The sequence below is a fragment of the Carettochelys insculpta genome, chromosome 5, assembly GCF_033958435.1.
Source record: "Carettochelys insculpta isolate YL-2023 chromosome 5, ASM3395843v1, whole genome shotgun sequence".
NCBI classification, from domain to species: domain Eukaryota; kingdom Metazoa; phylum Chordata; order Testudines; family Carettochelyidae; genus Carettochelys; species Carettochelys insculpta.
The window spans coordinates 4505109-4531703 of record NC_134141.1 but is presented as its reverse complement, the minus strand read 5'-3'; the positions used below and the strand labels follow the sequence as shown (position 1 = coordinate 4531703).

Genomic DNA, 26595 nt, shown 5'->3' with positions numbered 1-26595 from the left:
TAGATCGGAGTAAGGGAATGTCGAAGTGGAACGCTTATTTCGACACTGCCGCCATCTACACTGCCAATCTGCAATTCCAAGTCTGCACTTTGACATCGTCTTATTACCATGCCAGCTCTGACGGGAAGTGGCATGTGTAGAAGCAGCTTACATCTGTACCACAGCGAGCACAGCAGCCCCTGACTGGTCTGGCCTTGAGGTACTATCTGCTTACTAACAGTTTCAAGTCAGTAAGACCAAAGCTTGTGTCTAAGAGAGTCAGGGCTTCAATTAACACCTTGGCAAGAGCTCACAAGAACATAAGATTGAAAAGCTCATTAAAAAGAAACATAGCTTAAGTGAACCTGGGCAAGGTGGATACCAGCCACAAACATAAAAGAAAGGTACTGACTGAGCTGGCATATGGGGGTATAAACAGAAGCAATAGGATCAATTTAGAGAACTAGCAGATTGGCAGGAAAACAACCTGTGACCAAGACTGTTAACGTCCCGGGGGAAGTGGTGGAAGCTCTGTTCCTTGTGACACACACAACTGCGCTGGACAAGCTACTCAGAAACGTGGAGAAGGTTTCAGCAGGAAGGTGGGAGTTCGTGACTGACTGATAGATTTTAAGCATGTCACTCATACGTGACCAGGGACCGGTGTTCCCTGTAAGCTGAGCGCCTGTGCGGCTGCCCAGGAAAGATTCAAGCGCTGATTAGCAGAGCACCCACAGTTAGCTGCATGTGTTTCTTTTGGTGGTGCACATCTACACATGCCTCACTGCACATCTCAAAATTTATTCTGCACACAAATGGAAAAAATTCGAGGGAACATTGCCGAGGATTGGCATTGAGTGACTTCAAACAAGCACTGAGCATACCTAGCAGTGCCAGCAGTCCCATCACAGTCAGCACAGGTTTCCTCACCATCTGGACGTGAGGTGGCTTTGTGTTGTTCATCTGAAATCGGGCTGTCAGCGTTCGCTGGGTGAAGTAATGGGGGTAATAGTTCAGGAAGGCGTTGTCATTACTTAGCAGAGTGTAGTTGATAGAGTTGTTGACTTTGGAAATGAGCCGGTTTTGATGTTGGATGATTACCTGGACAGTAACAGGGAGAACTGGCAGTCAGGTTGGGGAAAACCAACTTCTTCTTGATACTCTAATGAAGATGTTCCTATTTTAAAATCCACGGTCTGATTTCTGGTGAACTGGTTGTTCAGCGTATAGCATCCTGCAGCTCCCCCGGCCCTGGATCGCTGTTCCTGCCAAACAGGTGCTGTGAATGATCGTATGTGTGGACACAGGCAAATAAAGTGCTAACCCTGGCAAACCATCTCCAGGATATTGCCCGTCCCTGACGTGGAGGAACGAGGTCATGTGCAGGTTGTTGCTGTGGGAAGCTCTGACAACAAAGCCTGAAAGTAACTAAACCCGTCTTTTGTGCACAATGTGGAAGGCAGGTAACCATGTGAGAGTACAAACCTGCAGGCAATGAGTTCCTAAAGCAGCAATTGGGAAATTCTGGTTGCAACACTTAATCTTCTATAAAATGCAAATCTCATCTTGCTACTGCAGCCTTAATTTGTATGGCCAAATCCTGGCAATGCTTTTCAACTCTCAGTCAAATCCCTGCAACTTCAAAATGAGTTTGCCTAAAAAGCCAGAAAGAACTGGGCAAGAACCTGAGGATTTGACCTGCTTTCTTCTTGCCATCCATTCCTGAAATCCCTTCAGAAACCTATGTAAACATTATTTTGGCAACACACTTGCTTTGCCGATTAGCTTACTAGCTGACAACACTAAGGGTATGTCTGCACAGCAGCCCTATTACAAAATAAGCTATTCCAGAGTAGCTCTTTCAAAATCAGGCTGCTACACACAAAAATGTATTTTGAAATAGCACTTGGCTATTTTGAAATACATCTTGTCTGCACACATAGGCTCTGTCTACACTAGCATTCCTCTTTTGAAAGAGGCATGCAAATGAAGGAAATTGAAAATGCAAAGGAGGCACAGATTTACATATCTGGCACCTCCTTTGCATATTCTTCTTTCGAAAGAACTTCTCTCAAAAGAAGAAAAGCAGTGTAGACGTGGCTCTTTCGAAAGTAATCCCCATCTTCAAAAGAATCCTTCTTCCTATATTTTTAGGAGGAAGGGTTCTTTTGAAGATGGGGATCACTTTTGAAAGAGCCATATTTACACTGCTTTTCTTCTTTTGAAAGAAACTCTTTCAAAGGAAGAATATGCAAATGCGGTACCAGATATGTAAATCTGTGCTTCATTTGCATTTTCAATTTCCTTCATTTGCATGCCTCTTTCAAAAGAGGAACGCTAGTGTAGATGTAGCCATAGTGTCTGTTTCGAAAGAGCGCCTATTTTGAAATACTTATTTTTAAATAGATGCTGGTAAGAGAGGAAATAGGATAAGACAGGGAATTCCTTGTAATATGAGGGTTACCAATTTCAAAATGCCGCCACCACTCTTTCGAAATAGTAGTTGCTTGTGTAGATGCTCGGATAGTTATTTCAAAACAACAGCTGTTACTTTGAAATAATTATGCTGAGCAGACCTACCCTATGGGAGCACTGAGTTACCTTCACCACCATGGCTGCATAGGTCACATCAGCTCTCCACGTTTGTGGAACTGACCATCCAACTAGTGGGTCCGCCTCATCATTGTATATAGGAACCCCAGTGAAATTCGGGAACGACTTCTGAATTTGTTCCACTGCTTCTGTTTCTTGTTCTAAGATGTGAAGAGAAGTTCCACCTCCCTGTAACAACAGGAATCCAAAGTGAGGGAAGAAAGTGCCATGTAGGGAACTCTGAACAGTGGATATCAAACTTGTGCTCCACTTCTTTGCGTCTGTAGGAGTTAACACACCCACACTCCACCATCACCGCCGCCCCCCAAGTACATCTACTGATTAAAAAAAACCACGATGCAACTAAACATTAAAACCTGTGAAGAACTGATTCAAGTAGAGCCAACAATCCATTGTAATAAGAACAAAAGCAAAACTCTTTACTTTTTCCCCTCTCCCTGCCATCTCTCTGCTCTTTGCCACCTTAATAACAATTTTTCTGATCTGTCAACCTTGATGATAATTTTTGGACCTCTGTGTTTTACATACTGAATCTGTTCAGGTAAGACTATGATCTGAAGAAGTGGGTCTGTCCCACCAAAGCTCATCACTGAATAAATTACTTTGTTAGTCTTTAAAGTGCTACATGACCGCTGTTTTGTTCTGGTAGAATACAGACTAAATTGGTAGCCCTCTCTCACAAAACAAAACTGGTTGATGCTGACAGTTAAATATTCACACCGTGTTGTAGCAAATGGATTAACGTATGGATGGCAATGACTGATTGTACAGTCCTATGCAAGCTGAAAAGAAATCCATCAAACTGCACAGCACCATCTAAGAACCTCATTGGTCTGGAGGAGTCAGCTCTGCTAATTATTCATTGCTGTGGGTAAGTGAATGAGGTAAGTTCCTCCCCACAAAAACCTTCTCGCACCCTCCAGAATACGTGCCGTGTCTCCTTCCAGGAGGGCCCATCCCCCCAGTTGGAGAACTTCTGCTTGGTAAGGCAGAAATAGTCCATGGGTGGCACAAGTCCATGGGCTCCTATTAGAGTTGTGTGTAGTGTTAAAACAAAAAAGCAGTGAAGTAGCACTTTAAAGACTAAGAGAATAATTTATTAGGTGATGAGCTCTCGTGGGACAGACCCACTTCTTCAGACCATAGCCATATCAGAACAGACTCTTCTGGTATGGGTATGGTCTGAAGAAGTGGGTCTGTCCTATGAAAGCTCAGCTAATAAATTATTTTGTTAGTCTTTAAAGTGCTACTTGACTGCTTTTTTGTTTTGATAGTATATAGACTAGCACGGCTCCCTCTTTGTTACTATTCAACATGTGTAGTGTTGTCGTCACTGTGCTGGTCCCGGGATGTTACAGACACAAAGTGAGTGACCTGAAGCAGAGTTCTGTGTAGATCAAAAGCTTGTCCTCTCACCAAGAGAAGCTGACCAAATAAAAGATCCCAACTTACCCAACTTGCCTGTCAAATTTAATGTTTCTACTCCATCTGCTGAGGCATTAAACTGTTTTACTGGGGTGGATGGGGGTTGGCAGGACTGTTTTAAAGAGGAAAAATGTGTATTTTCCCTCACTCTCCATGGGTGAATGTGCTTGATAAGTTGTTTTCAGGTGGAGACTAGACATGAAAGCATTCAACTTGAAAGGAAATTTGTCTGTCAGAACACCTTTAAATGGCCCTCTGGAATTGCACAGGCAGAGCAGAATCCAGGCAGTGAACTTTATAAACCAGAGATGCTGCACAGTCCAGTTTAGCAATAAACTGGATTAAGAAAATCTCTGTACACTTTTCTTCACTGGACTGTTGGAAGCTGCAGACTGACCTTCTTATGGAGAGCGATGTAATCCAACCTCACACCAGTCTCTCCAGTGAAGAAGTTGGTCCCATTGTAGCAGTGATGGAGAAGACTCCAGCAGATGGGTGACTTTGGGAATGGATGGAAGGAATCCCCTGGGCCTCCAAATCTCAGCAAAGAACTAGCTTCTCTTAACCCTTCTGAGCAGGCATCGTAGTAGCTGAGAAAGCCTAGGGTCATAACAGTTATGCATACACTAAATTGTTACAACTTAAAATGATCATGGTGTCACCCAAGAGTCCCACCAGTCTTCAGAGTGCTGCCTTGGGCTGTGAGCAATCAGAAAGTGTGCACAGCTAACAGCCATCTTCTCCCAGCTCCTCTCTCCACACTGATCACAACAGGGGCCTCAAAGCCCCTTCCTTGGTTTCAAAACAGTCTCAGCACCTGGAAACACTTGTCAAGGACTTTGCCTGGGCAAGCTACGAAGGCCTGCATCTGTTAAACCACAGGGCTTCAAAGCAGGAAAAAAAACCCTCAGCATAATTTCAGTTTATAGCCAGAGAGTGGAAAAACATGTCTAGCGTCACCCTTGTTCCTCATTCCCCACCCTCCTTTCTGCTTTCTCTCATGTTAATGTCTAACCTAACATGCTATGAGATGGGGGGCAGGAGTGCTATCGAAGCAAATTACGAGGGCTAGGCTACTCCCTTATCAAACAGAACACAGCTGGATATACCCTGGTATTTATCACCGCCCTTGGCCCTGGCCTAGTGCATTTCCGTGTCAGGGGCAAAAGGAACAGACTTACCTTGCACACTCATGGACACGTTATCGAAGTCATGGTGATCTGGCTCATTCCAAGTTTCAAAATTCCATCTGGCCACATGTTCCAAACCGTATCGATCTGCAGAGGACACAGTCTGCTTTGAGGGCATGTCCCAAGCCATCTCTATCGGCAGGACCTTTCGCTACTACTGGCTGTTACTGCAGGGGTTTGCTGTTCCATGTGACAATGAACGATTCCTACTTCAGGGACAGAAGGTGGGACCAATCTGCTGTCTCTCCAACACAGTGGAGTAAATCCTGCCCTGTGAGGTGTCTGTGATGATCCCATGGATTTTAATGGCTGTGGTGTGCCTGGCTCAGATGGACGAATTTGACTCTTGGTGACTAAACAGGAGCTCATGTGTCTCTCATTCTCTGTGGCTATCAATGCCGGTTTCCTTCCTGTCAGCGGCTGATGTCTCTCTTCCCTTTGCATCACTGAGGTAGGGCAGCAGCATAATCCAAACGATAGTGTTTGCTACATGGACAGGTGCTCCCCAAGTTACAAACATCTGCAGCTACAAACAGAAGCCCTCCGGTAGCCTGCGGAGCAGGCGAGAGGCACAGGTGGTGGTGACCAGCTCGAGCACTGGCCGAAGAACTCTAGAGGAGCTGGGGGCGGGCGCGCAGGCAGTGGCTATGGAAGGGAAACTGCTGCTTCACTCTGGCTGCATGGCCTCTCCCTGCTCAGCCCATTCTCGTGCCGCTCACCACCTCCTGGTGAGCCCGTGGGGGGTGAGGATGGAGATGGCCAGGGGCAAGAGCTGGCCACAGGAGCCAGCACAGAGCCTGCCCCAGGTGGGGTAGCAGCCAGACACAACCCAGAAGCCCCCGTCAGAATCTCCTCCTACCTCCTCACCCTCCTTTCACTAAGCCTGCCCTTCCTCAGGCAGCAACATTCAAGGTTAAATATAAATCTATTTCTGCTATTTTTCATTGCAAATATACAATCTTTCAGCTTCATTCTGGGCTAAAGAGGCTTTTGCGGCCTAGCCTGGGAACCTAACTACCATGTGTAACATCATTTTACAGGAAAATGTGTTCTGAATTCCCAATGACTGACTTACAAATGAACTTTTGGAACACAACCCATTTGTAAGCTGGGGACTTCATATAAACAAATAAACAAACTGCTGCCTTGGCACATTCTGTTAGCTCTCCTAGAGTTAGTAGTCCTAGAGAGGACTACTAGAAACCTGTAATTATTTAAAATCTTGTTATCTAGTTGCTATAAACTACAACCGCACTTGAGGTCTTGTTATCTTTAGTGCTCCTTTTCTTCTCTCCTGACCAGGATTTAGGTAAAACATGCCACTTTTTGGTAAGTCTTCAAAATCCATTGTTTCATCTCGTCTCATTCCTGCCATTGACACTGATTTCCTGTATGACCTTGGCCATGTCACTTACTTTGCCCATACCTCAGTTTAACCATCTACAAAATGGGGGTAACGATAACTCCCAGGGATGTTTGAGATTTAAAAGGTTAGCTATTTATACAGTGCTTTTAGCTGTGGTTGAACAACAGTCCGGAAGTGCTAATCTTCATGAATTCAGCCTACACCTTCTGGTTTAGCCTGATTTTTTTTTATCGGTTTACACACTATTTGTTGTTTTTAGTGTTGTGTTGTCTACTTTTGAGTGGTGAAAATGAAACTAAAAAAGGTAGGTGGAACCAGGCACATAATTTTCAGCTGTAATTAGAACTCCTCACTCAATAAGCAAGAAACTTCAAGGGAATGAGATCCGTCACCTGTTTCAAGTTGTTTAAGTCACTTGTCCTTCTATGAAGCTTCTTCCAAAACTAACTGTAAGAATTAGCATGGGTGAGATAAACCCACGCAAGCCTCCCTCAGTCATACAATTGCTGCTATGCATCCTGAAGTCAGACAGAAACCCTCAGAACTTTGGAAGAACAAAGGACTAATTACTAAACAATGGTTATTTAAAAGCAACAAGAAGTCCTGTGGCACCTTATAGACTAACAGATATTTTGGAGCATAAGCTTTCGTGGGCATAGACCCGCTTTACGGGTCTTTGCCCACAAAAGCTTATGCTCCAAAGTATCTGTTAGTCTATAAGGTGACACAGGACTTCTTGTTGTTTTTGAAGATATAGACTAACACAGCTACCTGTCTGATAATGGTTATTTAGTAACTCACCTATGTATCTCTTGGCCAGAAGTGCAATTAGGCTCCTCCACTGTATGACCTGTTTTTTGTCTTCAAAGTCTGTGAAGTATCCTGAAGGGCTTCCCATCAATTCAAACCCTGAAATAGATACAAGAAGTATGACCCCCCATTTTCATGAACTGGTTCACTCTGGCTTGGATAAGGAAGGCATTGCATCTCGGTGACACCACCTGAGACACAGGGAACTAGTTAAAAATGGGCCACCTTTCCTGAGGCCACAGGCTGATTCCGCACAAACAGCTACTTCGGACCTGAGGTTGTTCGAACTCATTGCTTGTCATTGAAATCAGGAGCATTAGGAGTTACTGCTCTGACAAAGCTCCTCCTCTGGCTTGGTGGATCCTGCTCTTTTTGGCGGATTATTTGTCTCAGAGGCTTGCTGCAGTCCTCAGTTTAGATGCCAGCTTGCTGTTTGGTGAGCTACTATCATCATTGGCCAGTGCAGGGTAAAGAGAGGAGACCAAATTCCATAGTCTCTGCTGCCCTTACGAGTTATTTGGGAAGGACAAACCCCTCCTCCAATGCTGGACGGGGGGTGGGAGATTGCGGCGAGCCCAGAACCGCTCTCTGTTCTGGGCTCTAGCCCAGGGACCTTGTGATAACAGCAGCCTGCAATGTCTCACGTTTCCTCTGCTTGACAGCATCGATTTCCTGGGCCTCTTCCCCACAGAGGTCCCCTGCACCCCCTTTACTGCTGGCTCTCCTCTGTGGTACCTCCCTGCGTTTGCTCCTCTCAGATTCTCCACAGCTCCTTTTCTCCTCAACTCCTCTCACACACTGAGCTACCAGAAGAGGAGCCCTTTTTAACCTTTCTCTGCTGGGCTTCAGTTAGCCCCCGGTGCTTTAATTGGCTTGATTGCACTGATTTGATTCTGGCAGGTTCCTGCTAGCTCTTGTCTAGCCTCTGTTAGTTAACCCTGAGAACAGGGATTTATTTAATCTGGGGTTAATATTGTTCTGTTCTCCTACCTTCCTGTAGCCCTGAGTTGGCCACTCTACCTCATCTTATGAATTGGTGTGTGACTTAGAAGCATGCATAGTTGTGTATGGATAAGTGACAGCAAGATGTATTAAGGAAAATGTCCCACTCATGGGTGTTTTTCTGTGAGGAAAGGGAGATTGCAGCTTTCAATTCAAGTCTCAGATTCACACCAAATACTTATAAGTGAAGCACTAACATGCTCCTTTGTATTTTTCCCAGTGTTCTTTGTGCAAAATTTCCATTTACATTACTGGGAGTCAAATGCAAGTAGAAGAGAACTCATTTCAGACCAAGATCTGCTCTGGCAAAATTCACTTTGAAGTCAGGTGTTCAGTATGAGGATTGTACAGTTCGATCCAGCATGTTTAACTGACAGGGAAAAAAGTTATCCTTACCAGGAATGAGTTTGTTTTTCCAGAGAAGATCCATTAAGTTGTCCAGCCTGGTAAAGTTGTAGTGAAGTTTTCCATTTGTCACTCTGAAGAATAGAGGCAATTAAAGGTATAAAACAAAGGAAATAGCTAATGTAAGCAAGAAAGACTGAGATATTAACAGGATAAAGCAGGTCCCTAACTAACTACAGGTTGAACCTCTCTAGTCCAGCACTTACTGGTCTGCCAGCTTCCATGATCCTACATGATTTTACTTAGTTGGACGTCCACTTATGGGTGCAGCCAAGTTTCCCGTGCTCCCATGAAGTTTGTTTATAGCAGCGTTTCCCAAAGTGTGGTCGGTGGCCCAGTACTGGTCCTTGGAAAAAAAAAACCGGTCCTTAGAAAATATACAAATTATTGCTATGTTATTATTATTGTGATTAAAGAATAAACAGCGAAAATTTATTCGTTTTTCATTTTTATATGTATTCATATTTTTGGGCTGCAAAAAAAAAAAAAAGGCTCTGAAAAGAAAAAAAAGGGTCCCAACCATATAAAGTTTGGGAAACCCTCGTTGCCAGCCATCAGGACCTGCTCTCAGTGTTCTGTGCTGTTGTGTAGCTGTAATTTACCCTTAAGTGTCTTCTAAGAGCCCAGTAAACACAGGGAGTGTTGGTAATGCTACTAGACATTATTGACCTCCCCTGGTCAGGCAAATTTTCTGGTTTGACACCGGTCAGGTCCTGAGGGTGCAGGACCAGAAAGGTTCAATCTGTAGTAGAGGCACCAACTGCATTATAGTTTATCTAGCATGTAACACAGTGGGGCAGGGACCCATTTTTGTTTGGCCCCAGGTGCTACTGTAAAACAAATAACAGCATTTGTTTAATAATGACACTGTATCACTTGTATACTTAATACAACCAAAACCTTTGCTTCAAATAAATCAACTGCTTTAGTTATACAGTAAACTCTTTCACATCCGGCATTCTATCATCCAGCACTTTCAAATAACCCTCATTTTAACCATAAGTGAAGTTTAGTTACATTTTTCATAAGTACAATATAGTGAAATAAATACAAATAAATATAGCAGGTATCATCTAAGTTTGCAGTGTACAATACTACTGTTGTTGGCAAATAAAGTACTCTGCATACATTTTTGTTTGTTTCTTAATATCTCCTCTTATTTTTCTTTAGTGTTATGTATTGCTAGGTATAGCTATTAACCAGATTATTTGAATATCTGGCAACCTTCCAGTGACGGAGCTGTCAGCTATTAGAGTTTACTGTGTAATGAACAGCAGCACTTTAGTTATTTAGAAATACCTAGGTTATTCTTTTTCTGATTTTAAACTGATTTGCCATCATGTGATTATTCTAACAAAGCCAGCATTAGGCTCTGGTGCAAAGAAGAGTGTATTAGGGCTGGATAAAATGCCCATTACCTTCTGAAATAAAGGACCAATGTGATAGTTCTAAATGATTTGTGTATGATGGGTTTTTCCCCTTCCTTAAATGTCTATAGCATCTAAAGACAGGTTTTTCCAGCCCCTGCCATTTTATCTCCCGGAGGCAGGAACATAACAGATCCGGTGAGCAATCTGGGACTTTTTACACATGCCTTCATTTGGACTGTCTGTTATTTGAATCCCTGAGGTCTTACCTATGTACAATGTGCAGCTTTACCAAATTTTTCTCTCCTCCATTTGCTTTTTTGTGGTCCCTAATGGGCTGCCCACTGCACCCTGGGCGCAAATGAACATACACCTGACTGCTTAATTCTCATGATTTTAACTCTTACTGTGGTTGTTTAGCTGGGTTCTTCATTGCTTTTTGGCACCACTAAGGATTAATTCATATGCAGTATTTGCTGGTAAATGAGCAGGTTTTTCCTGCACCTATGGAAATACACAACTACAGTAACAGTGTTCCAGCATCAACAGCTTTTCATATTTTCCAGATGCCGCATGATGTAAGACTGCCATAAAAGCCACTCCCACCTTACGTCTAGGGCCAAATTTTTGCCTGAGTTTCCATCTATGCAAGTATGGACAGATCCATACCAGGACCAGCATCCCAATCTGAACACTTGCACATATGGCTTATAATTTTCCCCACAAAATCCGTTTGTCCCAATCCAGTTTGCAAGGCTAAATTAACAGTAGCAGTATTTCTCTTGTTCTTCCACAAAATGTGCCCATGCATATGTGTGCTTTGGTTATTTTTGGTTTTGTTTTGCCTGGAGTGCTGAAATTTGCCATTGGTAAATTTAAAACTTGAGTTTTAAATTCATGGATGTTTTTAAGAACAGTATCTCCATTTGGCCTTACTGGCATACACCACTTGCCGGAAAAACAGTCCATAATCCCACATTACACTATTCTGAAAAAGTAATTTATTGTGACCTTGGTATAATACCAGTGAACGTGTACAAATCTGTTCATACCAGACTCAGATTAACTAGTTAATTAACCATCTAGGGATTGATCGCAGTGCAAAGAGGACTGTAGTGCACAGAAATGCAAGGCAAAAAATGGTAAGCAGGATAGGGAAGCTGGTGCTGCACATCGTGTAGCAGGGAAATCTGTTTGACAGAATTGCCGCCTCTTTCCTTTAACCGCTCTCATGTATGGGACAAACTTGAACGGACAGCCTGTAGGTTTTATGCTGCTGGAGCAGTACATGAACTAAGAGGATGTATCAGACTGCCTAGAACAGGAATACTGGAAGGTTAGTGATCTGAAGAGGAATGAGAACCATCAGTAGCAGGCTGGGTAGTCAGAGACCTAGTATTAAATCTCCACATAAACTGGAGACTAGCAGAAGGGAGGTGACGGGCTTTGCAGATTTGTTGGAGAGGGTGAACTGCTGATGCTTCCTGGAGTGGTCACTGAAAGGATTTGGGAGTACGAGAGACCATGCCTGCTGGTCCTCTCCCCCTGCTGAGTTTGCCAGTCTCAGTCACTGTAAGGATATGGCCTTTTTCTGTAGCCATACTGGAATGCCTAAAGCCTAAGGCCCTCATGTACCACCAGATTGAAGGAGTAGCAGCTATTAGCTGAAACGCAGGAGTCACAGCCTCACCTTCCACCTGCACTGCATTACAATAGCATAACACCAGGCTGTTGAGAAGGAGCCCTGCCCGGACAGCCTCCACTGTCACCAGATAAAGAAACAGGTCTCAGGATGGTTAAAGACACTTAGTTTGACAGCATTTCATCTGGAGGAATCTGCTGCACAAAGGTGACGGACAGCAACTAGAGTCCAGACGAGACTGAGCCTGCCTAGTCAACGGGGGAAGTTCGCCTGCCTGGATCAGGATTGGTGAGCATGGCGTCGTGTCCATAGCATTTGTATTCTGCTTGGTTGGTAACTGTCAATAGAGACAGTCCGGATATGACTGTGTAAGGCTCCTTCACTGGTAAAAGGTGCTGAAAACCTGCAGGAAGTTACTCCCTGAGTGCTAGGAATTGGGTAAGGAGGGTATTTAAATTAACAGGGTTACACCATGAGCCCCAGGAGCTGGGGAAAGGTGTGAGGTATGTGTCCCTAGAGTGTCGGAGTGACAGAGAATTTCATGTGGGTAACATCACCTTAGCGGAGAAGACACATTGCCCCCATGTGGAGGGAGTGACAAGAGGCAGGTGCGATCAGAGAGCCTGGGGAGCTCTGGTGTGCTGAGCTTCACAATGAAGATCAAGAGCTCTGCAGACACTGAGATAATATGTTGATTTGCTCCAGTCGGGCTGCTGATTGCCCTCCAAGTCCCGAACTCTTATTCTGAGTTGCTGTTAGGAGTGTGCCTGGGTAGGGTTAAAGTTCAGGCTGTATCACTTGTTGGCTGTAAGAGGGCCTTGTTCTGCTGAGCCCCCATAGAGATTAATGGTAAATCCCCAGGAACTCAATGCTCTGGCGAGCTGCACCCAGAGCCTGGAATGGGAGCAGCGTCTTATCAATGCCTGCCCATTGGAGGGCTGTTTCTTTAGCTCTTGCTGGGCAGTTTCGTTCCATGTCCCTTGTACGCCGACAGCACCTTCAGAGCAGACATAAGTAAGAGGCAGTTGCACTCATGGACACCAGGCCGGCTGTACATGTTGCTGGCCATCTCTGCTGGCACATGCTGTGCAGCCCGTTCTGGGTACCGGCTGATGCTGACTGAGCAGTAGCAGATCCATGAGATGTGCCCTTCGTCCAAAATCCCCATGAATCATGGCACTCTGGGATTGCCTGTGGAGCTCCAGTGTGGGCTCCTGAGGCTTTCCCCTTGGCAGGCAGGCCAGTCCTCCCCTACAGACAGCCTGCCAATCTGAAACAAATTCTCACCAGCAACTATGGACCACACCACAGTAACACTAAACCTGGAACCAATCCCTGCACCAAACCTTGGTGCCAACTCTGCTCACGGATCTACACCAGCGACACCATCACAGGACCTAACCACATCAACCACACCATCAGGGGCTCATTCGCTTGCACGTCTACTAATGTAATATATGCCATCATGTGCCAGCAAAGCCCCTCTGCCATATCCATTGGACCGTCTCTGCGTAAAAGAATCAGTGGATATAAACCAGATATCAGGAATGGTAACACACAGAAACCTGTAGGCGAACACTTCAGTCTCTCTGGACACTCAGTCACAGATTTAAAAGTAGCCATCCTGCCACAAAAAAACTTCAAAAATGGACTCCAAAGAGAAACTGCAGAGCTGCAATTCATTGCAAATTTGACACCGTCAACCAAAGATTGGCAGAGACTGGGAATGGCTGGCCAACTATGAAAGGAGCATCTCCTCTCTTGATGCTCACACCTTCACATCAGCTGCTGGAAGTGGGCCACATCGTCCCTGGCTGAACTGATTTTGTCAACTCTGGCCTTCCTCTTGACTGGGACTCTGTCCTTTTCATGAGCCTGTATAATCAGACCTACCTCTGGAATCTCCACTACACTGCATCTGACGAAGTGGGTCTTTGCCCACGAAAGCTTATGCTCCCAAAAATCTATTTGTCTATAAGGTGCCACAGGACTTCTTGTTGTTTTTGCGGATACAGACTAACACAGCTACCTCTCTGATATTGTCCCCCAGGCAGAGTCTTATGGACTGTGATCAAGCCATCATTGAACCTTCTCTTTGCTAAGCCTAACTGATCTCTTTGAGTGTGTCACTATAAGCTATGTTTTCTAACTCTTTCTTCATTCCCGTGGCTCTCGTTTGAACCTCATCATCTCAGAGTCCTGCAGGGTGGGAATTCACTGCTTTATCCAGCTGCATCATACAGAGAGTGTGGGTCTGGGGAACCTCCACTGACAAAACCAGAAATAGGGAGGGGTAAGAGCAGGGGTCCGTCCCCAAGTGCTCTGGGTAACTCAGTTAACCCCATGGTGACCACTCTTCTCCAGGAGTTGCACAGGTTGTGCTGTTTCTAGGTTCTTCTGCATATAGGATTTGCCCTCAGCCCAGAGTCTCAAATGGAACTGCAACCCTAAGTGGTACTGAAAACACCACAACCCCAATAGACCTTCTCTGACTTCTCCGTTAACATGAACTATAGAGCAGTCGAGCCCTGAGCCGATACAAGCGTCAACCTGTGGATAGAAATGGGTACCTGCTAAGCCACCGGACTCTGCTCTCAGGACAAGATGCGGCTCATGGAGAGGAGCACGGTGCTGACACTGCCAGAGGCCACTGCCCTACGCAGGTATGACCTCCAAACTGTGCGACTGTACTGCAGCCAGCCCCCGCACGAGTGGGGCTGCAAGACCCCAGACAGGAGATGCAGCTGCAGGTGGGCAATGGTCCCTCTATTTTTTTTCCATCCATGGGCAGAATAAGTTTTGTTATGTGCACTGAGGCATGTGCAGATGTGCGCCACCGTTAGAAAACACACTGCTGGCTGTGGGAACTCTGCTAATCAGCTGGGAAAAACTTGACTCTCTCTTGGGAAGCCGCCCAAGTGCTCAGCTTACAGGGAACACTATCAATGGGGCAAGGGGCTGTACAGCCACACGGAGGTAGGAACTGCTCGTGCAGGGTGCTGGCGCCTGGGAGTGGTGGCAGTGTGCTCCTCTCCTTTGGCCGCAGTGTCTCCTGGGAGTAGACCCCTGCAGATCAATGGAGACTGACTTCTCTCTGCAGTTATCTGCAGAGATAGGCAGAGATTTGTGTCTGCACAGGGCTCTAAGGATCAGGCTCCTAGGAAGTCATTTCAGCTGTCTGCTGACAATGTAACACCTTCATTCACCAGCATTTGGAAGAAAAAATTAGACAATTAGCACCCTTTAGTGTTCTGACATAGGGCACTTAGCCACAGACTTCAGTGTGAGTTGTGCCTATGTCAGAACGGGCCTTGGCTGCCTCCGCTACTGACATAATAAGCCTATGGAGCAATGAACGAGACATAGCACAGAGTGGAGGAGCAACATGCTACAGTGCTGTGATGGCTTGTTACCCTTCAAAGGTGTTATAAGGAAGAGGGAGAAAAATTGTTTTCCTTGGCCCCTGAAAATAGAGCAAGACGCAATGGGCTTAAATTGCAGAAAGGGAGGTTTGGGTTGGACATTAGGAAAAATTTCTTAACTGCCAGGTATCAGAGGGGTAGTCAAGTTAGTCTGTATCTTCTAAAACAACAAGCAGTCCTGTGGCACCTTATATTTTGGAGCATAAGCTTTTGTGGGCTTATAGTCTGACAAAGCAGGTCTTTGCCCACAAAAACTTATGCTCCAAAATATCTGTCAGTCTATAAGGTGCCACAGGACTACCAACTGCCAGGGTGGTTAATTACTGGAATAAATTGCCTAGGGAGGTTGCAGAATCTCCAGCACTGGAGAGATTTAAGAACAGGTGAGATAAACATTTAACAGGGATGGTGTAGCTGGTGCCTTGTCCTGCCAGGAGGGCAGAGGACTGGACTCGATGACCTCTCAAGTTCCCTTCCAGTTCTAGTGTTCTGTGATTCTATGATTTCTCCGCACAACTGACCAGCATGCTATGTTCAAACAAAGGAGCAGAACAAATCTTTGGCATTTTAGAAACAAGTCAGGGTGTCTTTTACGAAAGTGTAACTACCCCTCCTTCTCCAAACTGACTGCCTTTTCCATAAGCATCTGAAAGTGGCTCACTCAGCCCCAGTCTTTCTTAATGAGCTAAAACAGAAGCCAGCATTCATTTACATATTGCATGTCTCACCATTCCCCATCTCCACCCCTGGAAATTAGCATTACTGACCTTTCCTAGCTCCATCAGATCACAAATCACTGTGATATGGTATGTTTTGGTGGATAGAGGGGAGACAGACACGTTTAAGCAAACACTGCAAGCTTTCAAGCTGCTTAAGATCCGGCCTGTGATTCACCACTTCTCACTCAGCCTGCTTCCGTATCCTCCATCCTTCCCTCTGCAATGGTGAGCGGTGGTGGGTGGGAGGCTGACAATGCATCCCTAGCTCCCTGTGCTGAGGTGAGTCTCTTTGCCAGTAAAATGTCGTTAGTGGCTTTTTTACAGCGAACATATTCAAGATGCAGAAGGGGAAACAAGCAGAGAAAACGAAGCAGTTTAGTCTACAGAATGAGGTCTTTAAATATCCAGATGCGTGAACATTTCACAGCAGGCCAGCTAAGCAGAGATCATTTGAATACAAGCATGTCACAAAGAGAGCCATGATTTCACTCCTCTTTAACAAAGACGTATTGTCATATGATCGAAGGAGGTGGAATCATAGAATCCTAGGGTTGGCAGAGACCTCAGGAGGTCATTGAGTCTAATCTCACGGCAACAAAGGCTTCTGACAGTTTTTCACTACAAATCCAGGGTAGCACTTCAAGCCACGCACATTCACTTTCCTCTCACTGCATCTACTGAACTGACACGTTTATCAGATTTGATTTAGGGAATGTGATGCCTAATTACAACATCTCTACCATGCATGATTACAAGGAATGCTAATGTGATTTTACGCCAGCCTTCCAAGAACATTTGCATGCAACACACCCTTTCTGCATGAATATACTCCCTGGAAAATAATGCACTCTTGATAGAAGATTCGGGAGGGGGGAGACGTTCTAAAGACACAAATTGTAGCTAAGGTGTAACTGCCTTTGTGCTGTTGATCTTCTCTGCTTAGTTAGGCATTTTAAAACATGCCCACAAAATTCCCTTTTAAAGTGGCTACTGAACTGAGCATGCAGCATTGAACAGAACAGCCTAGAATCTCGTTTTCTCAGTAATGACTCTGCATGTAATTGTACAAGATGATTTTTTAAGAACATGAACATATGTACTATTGCATTTAATAATGTCTGTTTGTTTCATATAAATTTTTCCTTTTGTGATTGACAGTTTTATAATGATTTCACCTGTTAATTTTAGCTGAAATCAAAGGTAATTCCAAAATATATGTTTTGTTATAGGACATACCTTATTAGCTGTTGTGCCTGAACTCGTCAGAAAACTAGAAATCTCTTTAAAAGGGGTTTTGCCAAATGCAGTGTAAAAACCTAATCCTGCAAACTTCTACTTAGATAGATTTTTGCGTCCAACAGGACTTCACATAGATGTACGGTTTTTCCCCAGGTCTCTGAAAGCTGAATGCTCACCGGGTCAGAACAGTTAAAAATTAAGGAGGTTTTGAAATGCTGGATTGCAAAGAAAAAGTTGGAGCAGTTTTCTGTGCAGCAGAAAGCCTTTATTCCGCTCAGATAGCTTAGATATGGGTGACCTGACTTTTCTCTACCACCCTCCAGTAGTAAGAAATACCACTGCAGACGTGGAAGAATGAGCCATATCAGAATAGTGAAGGGGTCTGAAAATGGAGTCTTGGAATGAAATCCTGATGCTTCAGCTTAACAACACTCAGGAGAAAGACACCCTACCCCTCCCTCTCAACTCGTATCACAGAACTGGATTCTCCCAGTTTGAGTTTGTTTTCCTCTGGCTCCCTTTAGCTCCCTTCTTCCATAGTTTCACACTGTAGTGACCTGGGACAGGAACGGACAACTGGGCATTGCTGCCTCTGGAGATACTTGTCAAACCTTCTGAAATGACCTGATGTTCCTCTTCCCTAGCAGCCAGATATGAATTCCTCCACAGCACTTCCAAACCTGACACCCTAGTGAATGAGAGTTGGGGCTGGTCCTGGATGACACATGGAAGTGTGCTTAGTTGTAGGCAATGGAATTGTCACAGAATGACGGAACACTAGAACTGGAAGGGACCTCGAGAGTCCAGCCCCCTGCAGTCACAACAGGAGCAAGCACCATCTGAGTCTTTAGATCATCTTTGATAGAGACGTCTGTCTAATCTGCTCTTAAACGTCTTCAGTAATGGAGATTCCACAGCCTCCCTAGGCAATTTATTCCAGTGCTTACCACCCAGACAGTTAGGAAATGTTTGATCACGTTCACCTACCTACCAAAATCCAAAGCCATCATTGCTCAAAGAATCCTCCAGCTCAAATTCAAATTGGGAAGGAGATTCTAAATTCAGTAATATTCTGACCTGAGCTCAGTATAATATTGGGGTTTCCAGCAGTTAGTGTTTAGCCATTATTTATACCAGGAACCAAGACCTGGAGTGTAGCAGACAGGAATGTCCATGATCACAGGAGCCTAACGCTTCCTATCATCAGTCTGTTTTCAGTTACTACCTTGCCAAACTTTAACCATTTGGGATGAACTTTTCCCTCCTTGCCCTTTGCCTCAGGCTGAAATTTGGCATATTTCAGCAAAAATAATCATGCTGTTTCCAAGAACGTGGTTCCACTGCATACACGTTGGGTGTGGGGTAGCTTGCCCTTAAACAGTCCAATTAAAAGGGAAATTAAACCAAATTTGTTTTAGAACCAGGTTTATGGAATCACAAGGTTTTGGCAACAGACTCCTGCAGTTAAATTATCCCACACTCTTAATTTTCTCTCCTTGTGAATATGCGCAATAGAACCCTCATCTATGTGACAATATCCTATTAGTTGTACAGGGCCCTGTTCCATTGTGTACACGAGATAGACAGTGAATCAGATGGATTATTGATGGAAAAAAGGGATGTTCTGTTCTGTTGGGACCATGGACTGGGAGCCAGGAGTACAGGACTCCATTTTTGGTTTTGCCGCACTTTGATCTGGGCCAGACTATTAATATATATGCTTTGGAAGGCAAACAAGGACTTATTGCTAACTGTAATTCTGGAATTTCCTGTTTGCTAGTGGTTGGCTTTGCAACGTTACCTTTTAATGTCATTTTAAGGTTGTGTGATCATGTTTAGTGAAGTCAAACCCTTACTCGGAGCAGCGAAAAACTGTATGTTTTCTAGGTGTAAAATCTGACTGATAAGAACAGAGTCAGACTTCACTGACATTTCTTTCAAGACTCACCAATGGTAGCAAATACACCGAACACTACTCAGGCTGAAACAACTCTCAAGGGAGACAAGTATGACAGAGGTAGCCATGTTAGTCTGTATCTTCAAAAACAAAAGGAAGTCCTGTGGCACCTTATACATTAACATACTTTGGCGCATAAGCTTATGCGCCAAAGTATCTGTTAGTCTATAAGGTGCCACAGGACTTCTTGTTGTTTCTCAAGGGAGAGTTAATATTCTGAGTTAAATTTTGTTTCCAATCAGTGTACTCATTTAATGTTAAAATGTTCAGTGTATTCTTCCATTCTGGAAATGGGATGAAGGCCTTTGGAAGACACTGTTAGTGGTTTGATCACTGTAAGCAAATGATTTAGACTGCTGCTTCTCAGATAGGGGCTGTGAACGGACTTCAGGAGTCCACAGGGTCCCCTGGCTAAAACCTGGAGTCCCAAGTTCCTGCAGCTGGAAACAGAGCACAACCATGGGCTAGAGCTTGGAGCTCCAAGGCTGGACACCCCCATGGAACTGAAGGCGAAAGCCTGGAGCTGGGATGTTCTTACAGGGCTGAAACCCAAAGCCATACGCCCTGGTGCCCTGCAAGTCTGAAGTCCCAGGTCCCTCACCACATAGGGCTAAAGCCTAAGTCTCAGCACAAGCCCTGAGCCCTATGGCTTCACCCCAGCCTCGTGGCTGAGGTTGGGAGCCCTGAGCTCCATACTTCACAGCTGAAGCCCCAAACTGCCGCATCACACCGCAGGCAACCTCGCCACCCCTGCTACATGGCTGAAGCTGGGAGTTACAAGCATCCTGCTCTGGTGGCTGAAGCCCAAACTGGGCTCTGGAGTTTTTCCTGCATGCTGGGATGCCCCAGAAAGGAATGGGTTACCAAAAGAAAAGAGCTCGCCGATAGGCTCATTTGGTTAGCAGGTATTGGTCAAATAGGCACGTCTTGATGGACTTGAAAAAGCATTGCTTGGTTCGATAGGGATTGTGGGTAAAAGTGAGGGAGCACTTGGACTGCCACAGTGGGGAGAAGTTTCTTATCTATTATAAATAGAAACTTGAGCACAATGAAGAACATAAATCCAACAATTAAATACTCCCATTCTCAAGCTGCACATGCCCTTATCAGAGTAAAGCTCAGTAATAATTCAGAGTATACAGGATTTAGTACATCAAACAACTAGTGCCATCAGTCAAGCGAGGATGGAAGGACATGGTCATATCCAGTTCATACAGTGGGGGGAGTGGGGGAAGTTACCTGTAATTAGTAGGACTTGCTTCCCTGCTGCAATGGGATGCACAAATCCCACATGGGAAAAGGAGTTAAAGAGCTGCTCTAGTTCCCCCGCATCTGAAAACAGGCAAGGGAAGAGGAGCTGGCAGACTGGTGGGGAAGGGGCCTACACTCTGGATTCCTGAGCGCTGGCTTAGTCAACCAACCACGGAGGGACTTGTGACAAACCTTTATCTCTGGGTGCGGTTATTTAACAGTATGCCTTTCTCTGCTGGGAAGAGAGGAGATGGGCAGGGACTGAGCCAAGGGGCGAGCCCCATGCCCTTAGGAGTACAGGACCTAACTTCTTCACCAGGCCCTGGATTGGCATCCTGGGCAAAGGGCAGGTCCGGGTTTCCCTGCCAACGGGTGGGGACTGCTGAAGCGAGGGGAGTCAGGCTGAGGGAGGGTCCAGAAGACAGAGAAGTTCAGATCATGAAGGCCCGACCCATGAGAAAAACCTACAGCCCCTCACTTAACCCAGAGGGCTGCCCCGTTGATGGATTCCTCCGGTACCCCAAAAAGGGGCAGACAAAAGAGCTGGCTGATGGGTGAGCCATGCCAGAGGTGGACTACCGCAGGCTAGAGCAGCTGCCAGCTGCGGGTGCTCAGAAAGGAGAGGGTCTCCCATGTTCCCATCTGACCAGCAGGTGGCACCTGCAGTAAGAAACTCCTTCACACACTCTCATCAGGTAAATCTCACACACACACACACACACACACACACACACAGCAGTCCCTGCCCCAAAGAGCTTACTAAGTCCAAGTCTTATCATCCTCGTTTGATAAACGAGGCAATTGAGGAAACACAGGTCACGCACAGGAAGTCTATAGCAATATTACTAGTGGAGCCCAGACCTCTGTGAATCCTATCCCACACCTTAATCTGCTCGCCTCCTTCTAACTGCTAACAAGAGATACCTGCTCTTGAACAAGACTAGCAGTTCATCCCCGTACATCCAGTGTGCAAAATCCAAAGCCACCCTGCAGCCACGGTCATGCAAAGCAGAGAAAAAATCAGGTCTAGGACAAGAGAGCAAAGTTCAGTGATATTCTGACTGACACTCAGCATAATTCTCAGATCGCCAGGAGTTAATCAATAATCTTAGCTGCTATTTAAACGCCACTGTGTTGTGTATCCAGCTCTCACTCCTGCGCGTTTGTAAAGGCATACGGCGCTCGTTATGGCCTGAATGATGAGAGATTTATTATTTGTGAATGCACAGCTATGACAATCACGAGGTGCATAGTGTGAGCCATTACTGAAGCCTTTTGGGTCAGATAGGTGCCGGTTATAAGCAACGCGCCAAAGATGCTCTTCACGATGCAGTGCAGGTAAGAGTTCATTTCTTCCTGAATGAAAGTTTAGATGCTTCCTTGCGAGGCTTTCTGGGGAGCTGCTCTCCTCCATCAACTGCTCTGGAAGCTGGGGTTCTTGTTAGTTTTGAAAAATACGGGTCACCTACCTGGGTAACTTTACACGTTACATGCATGTTTCCCGTACTTGCCAATAAAGTGTGGCTGGAAGAGACATAGTGAAATACTGTCAAGGGGTTGGGATCTGCCGATAAGCCATCTGTACCACAAACCCCGGTCCCTGGATACACATACTGGCTGGTAGCTAGTGTTTAAAAGTAGCCGGTAGCACTGGACCTGTGATATTCACACCGCAGCTCAGGAGCTGCAGGTGAGTCTCTAATGCCGTGGTGCCCAACACGCTGCCCGTTCACACACGTGGTGAGCCAGACAGCGTAGCGTGGCGAAGCGGCTCATTAGACAAATGGGAGAAGTGTGGTGGCAGTGGCAGAAGCGGGTCCTCCTGTAGCTCATTTGGGCCATGGGCGGCTCAGGGCTGGGCAGCTCACATAGTGCAGCTTGGGTGGCTCAGGGCTGAGCGGCTCACAGCTGGCACGGCTCGGGGTGAGCCACCGGCAGTTTGTGGCGGGGTGGGGTGGAGGGTGCCTGGCTGTGGGGGCGGGGGGGGGAGGGGGAGAGACTGGGCCCGGGGGGGCGGCGCCTGGCTGTGGAGCGGGCATGTGGAAACCCATTCAATTGATTTTGGACACCATGGCTCTAATGTGCCTCCTTCAGCTCTTCACAGCCTCTGACATACAATGCCATAAGATTTAATTATTTAGCCATCTACGTTATTAAACAACCACGATGCTTTTACAAAGTTATTAGCCAGCGAGCAATACACTTGCCCGAAATTATTTACTTATTTACTGTGAGAATAATCTCTCTCTATACAACCAATACATTGCCTGTCCTACTGCTTAAACAGGAACAGTATGTAGTAAATGAAACAGAGTTCACACGAATATGGCTCTGAGGGGTAATGTGGGTAACAGAGCCATACCAGGCATTTTTGCACCCCAGGCAGAGTATTATTGTTGTGCCTCCTCTGCTCCAAATTAAAAATGTCTCTAATTTACTAATTTTTATTTATCTTTACTTCAAGAAAAATCCCCACAACTATTAGTAGTGTAGTAATAGAACAAAAATATATTTTCAATAGTATTAGGAACATATTTTACACAGATAAGTGAAAAAATAATAATTAATAAACAAAATGTTGTTCTCAACAAGCTAATGTAAATAAAGGAACTCAATACATGAAAAAACTATTCTGATACTTATTATAGAGTTATTTTACATGCCTTTGGCACAGCAAACATAATAAAATAATGAGTTTTAAAAAAACAATATAATGAGCTCTAAGAGATGTTAAGAGATGTTATTTTGGACAGATGCTTCCAAAACATCTCAAAAAGATGTTACCTGGAGAGAGCACCTGCAAAGCTTAAATATAGTTCCTGGGATAGAACAACTAACGGCTGCAAGCCAGCAAAGCACTTAAAGTGTGCTCACAGTGAAGGACAGGCTTATGTGCTTAGCTGACCTATTGCCAGGATCGCTGTTGTGGCTCTTGCGTTTTCAGAATAAAAACATGAAGAAACTGCACAGTCACAGTTAGTCCCAAATCACAGCATTTACTAAATACAGTGTGTGCTCAGCCACGCCAGGTCTAGTTACCCATTGCTGGTTTAGAACACAGGGAGCGTGACTAGAGGGCTCACAGTACTTACAGGGAAAGAACATAAGAACATAAGAATGGCCATACTGGGTCAGACCAAAGGTCCATCGAGCCCAGCATCCCATCTGCCGACGGTGGCCAATGCCAGGTGCCCCAGAGAAGGAGAACAGAAGACAATGATCAAGCGATTCATCTCCTGCCATCCATCCCCTGCCCCTGTTATGAAGGCCAGGGCACCATACTTTATCCCTGGCTAATAGCCATTTATGGACCTAACCTGCAAAAATTTATCAAGCTCTTTTTTAAACCCTAATAGAGTCCTGGCCTTCACAGCCTCCTCTGGCAAGGAGTTCCACAGGTTGACTGTGCGCTGTGTGAAGAAAAATTTCCTTTTATTAGTTTTGAACCTACTACCCATCAATTTCATTTGGTGTCCCCTAGTTCTTGTATTATGGGAAAAGGTAAATAATTTTTCTATACTCACTTTCTCCACACCATTCATGATTTTATATACCTCTATCATATCGCCCCTCAATCGCCTCTTTTCCAGACTGAAAAGTCCCAGTCTCTCTAGCCTCTCCCCATATGGGACCCGTTCCAAGCCCCTAATCATCTTAGTCGCCCTTTTCTGAACCTTTTCTAATGCCAATATATCTTTTTTGAGGTGAGGAGACCACATCTGCACGCAGTACTCGAGATGTGGGCGTACCATAGTTTTATATAGGGGAAGTATGATATCTTTTGTCTTATTATCGATCCCTTTTTTAATAATTCCTAACATCCTATTTGCCTTACTAACTGCCGCTGCACACTGTGTGGATGTCTTCAGAGAACTATCCACTATAACTCCAAGATCCCTTTCCTGATCTGTCGTAGCTAAATTTGACCCCATCATGTAGTACGTGTAATTTGGGTTATTTTTTCCAACATGCATTACCTTACACTTACCCACATTAAATTTCATTTGCCATTTTGCTGCCCAATCACTCAGTTTGCTGAGATCTTTTTGTAGTTCTTCACAATCCCTTTTGGTTTTGACTGTCCTGAACAACTTGGTGTCATCTGCAAACTTTGCCACCTCACTGCTTACCTCATTTTCTAGATCATTGATGAACAAGTTGAACAGGATTGGTCCCAGGACTGACCCCTGGGGAACACCACTAGTTACCCTCCTCCATTGTGAAAATTTACCATTTATTCCCACCCTTTGTTTTCTGTCTTTTAACCAATTCCCGATCCATGAAAGGACCTTTCCTCCTATCCCATGACCACCTAATTTACATAAAAGCCTTTGGTGTGGGACCGTGTCAGAGGCTTTCTGGAAATCTAGGTATATTATGTCCACTGGGTGCCCCTTGTCCGCATGTTTATTAACCCCTTCAAAGAATTCTAATAGATTAGTTAGACACGACTTCCCTCTGCAGAAACCATGCTGACTTTTGCCCAACAATTCGTGCTCTTCTATGTGCCTTGCAATTTTACTCTTTACTAGTGTTTCTACTAATTTGCCTGGTACTGATGTTAAACTTATCGGTCTATAATTGCCAGGATGTCCTCTAGAGCCTTTTTTAAATATTGGTGTTATATTGGCCGTCTTCCAGTCATTTGGTACCAAAGTGGATTTAAAGGATAGGTTACAAACCACTGTTAATAACTCCGCAATTTCACATTTGAGTTCTTTCAGAACCCTTGGGTGAATGCCGTCTGGTCCTGGAGACTTGTTACTATTCAGCTTATCAATTAATTCCAAAACCTCCTCTAATGTCACTTCAATCTGAGTGAGTTCCTCAGATTTGTCACCTAAAAAGGCTGGCTCAGATTTAGGAACCTCTGTAACATCCTCAGCCGTGAAGACTGAAGCAAAGAAATCATTTAATCGCTCCGCAATGGCACTGTCTTCCTTGATCGCTCCTTTTATATCTTTATCATCCAAGGGCCCCACTGCTTTTTTAGCGGGCTTCCTGCTTCTAATGTATTTAAAAAACATTTTACTATCGTTTTTTTGAATTTTTGGCTAGCTGTTCCTCAAAATCTTTTTTGGCTTTTCTTACTACATTATGACACTTAATTTGGGAGTGTTTATGTTCCTTTCTATTTTCTATTTTCCTCACTAGGATTTGACTTCCACTTTTTAAAAGCTGCCCTTTTCTCTCTCACTGCCTTTTTCTACTTGATTCTTATCCACTACAATCACCATCACCAAACTGCAATAAGGAGGCTGTAGACTGAATTCAGAGGCTGGTGCAGAGACGTGTAAATTGTCTGCCTATCAGCATAACCACAGCACCACTAGGGTGGAAAAAGTGCACTCACTGCTCTCACCATCTTTGCATTTCCCACTAGGAAGCTGTAACAGAGAGGGAGCCGGGCTAGTCTATATACTATCAAATCAAAAAACCAGTCCAGTAGCACTTTAAAGACTAACACAATAATTTGTTAGGGGATGAGCTTTTGTGGGACAGACCCACTTCTTCAGACCATAGCCATGGAGTCTGTGCTGGTATGGCTATGGTCTGAAGAAGTGGGTCTGTCCCACAAAAGCTCATCCCCTAACAAATTATTTTGTTAGTTTTTAAAGTGCTACTGGACGGCTTTTTTCTTCTTCCACTAGGAAGCTCTTTTAGTTGGCATTGTGGAAGCTCATGCTGGTGTCTCAATGGACCCCAGGCAGAGAGGAGACTGCAGATGCTTAATACAGCCATGGTGCTGCCATTCCACACCCTGCCCCCCAGCTCCATCAGACTTTCCACCACAGGGATTATCTGTCAGGATTTTCGTCAGTGGAAACTCAACTGAACTTGGCCTTGTGATTGTCTCCCCTTTCCCAACGTGTTTCTGTCAATTCAGTGCCTTGGTAAAAAGGCAGGAAGGAAGTTTGGATGTAGTAGGTGGGCTAGCTCATTGGCAGGCGCAGTCTTGTCTTACTACCTAAATTCCTAAGCATTTCCATATCCCACAACATAAACTAGTCTGGTCACCGTAACTAAAGGGTAGAAAGCAGCAATGTAAGGCTAAAACAGCAGCTGTGTGAATTCTTACAGCACCTGGAGTCTTCCTCAAAGTCCCTGCCCCTGGAATTGTGAGAATCTTGACTTTTATTTTCAATACTAAATTTCTTGCCCTCCAGGCTCAGGAGAAAAGTTTTAAAAATTAGAACCCTGGTTATTT

The 26595-nt window shown here is 44.9% G+C and overlaps 1 protein-coding gene across 3 annotated transcripts in view; it reads right to left on the bottom strand.

Moving 5' to 3' along the window:
- The window catches only part of IDUA (alpha-L-iduronidase), a 60792-nt gene that overhangs the window by 16845 nt on the left and 17352 nt on the right, over positions 1-26595 (bottom strand). For 2 of the 3 annotated variants that reach the window (XM_074994554.1, XM_074994553.1), the window contains 6 exons: positions 8782-8864; positions 7375-7482; positions 5199-5294; positions 4415-4617; positions 2581-2760; positions 864-1080 (listed from right to left, as the gene is read on the bottom strand). In XM_074994554.1, coding sequence (XP_074850655.1) covers positions 864-1080; positions 2581-2760; positions 4415-4617; positions 5199-5294; positions 7375-7482; positions 8782-8864 — 887 coding nt within the window. Of the gene's footprint in view, positions 1-863; positions 1081-2580; positions 2761-4414; positions 4618-5198; positions 5295-7374; positions 7483-8781; positions 8865-8996; positions 9119-26595 lie in introns of those variants that run through there. The other variant, XM_074994555.1, reaches the window with a different exon arrangement.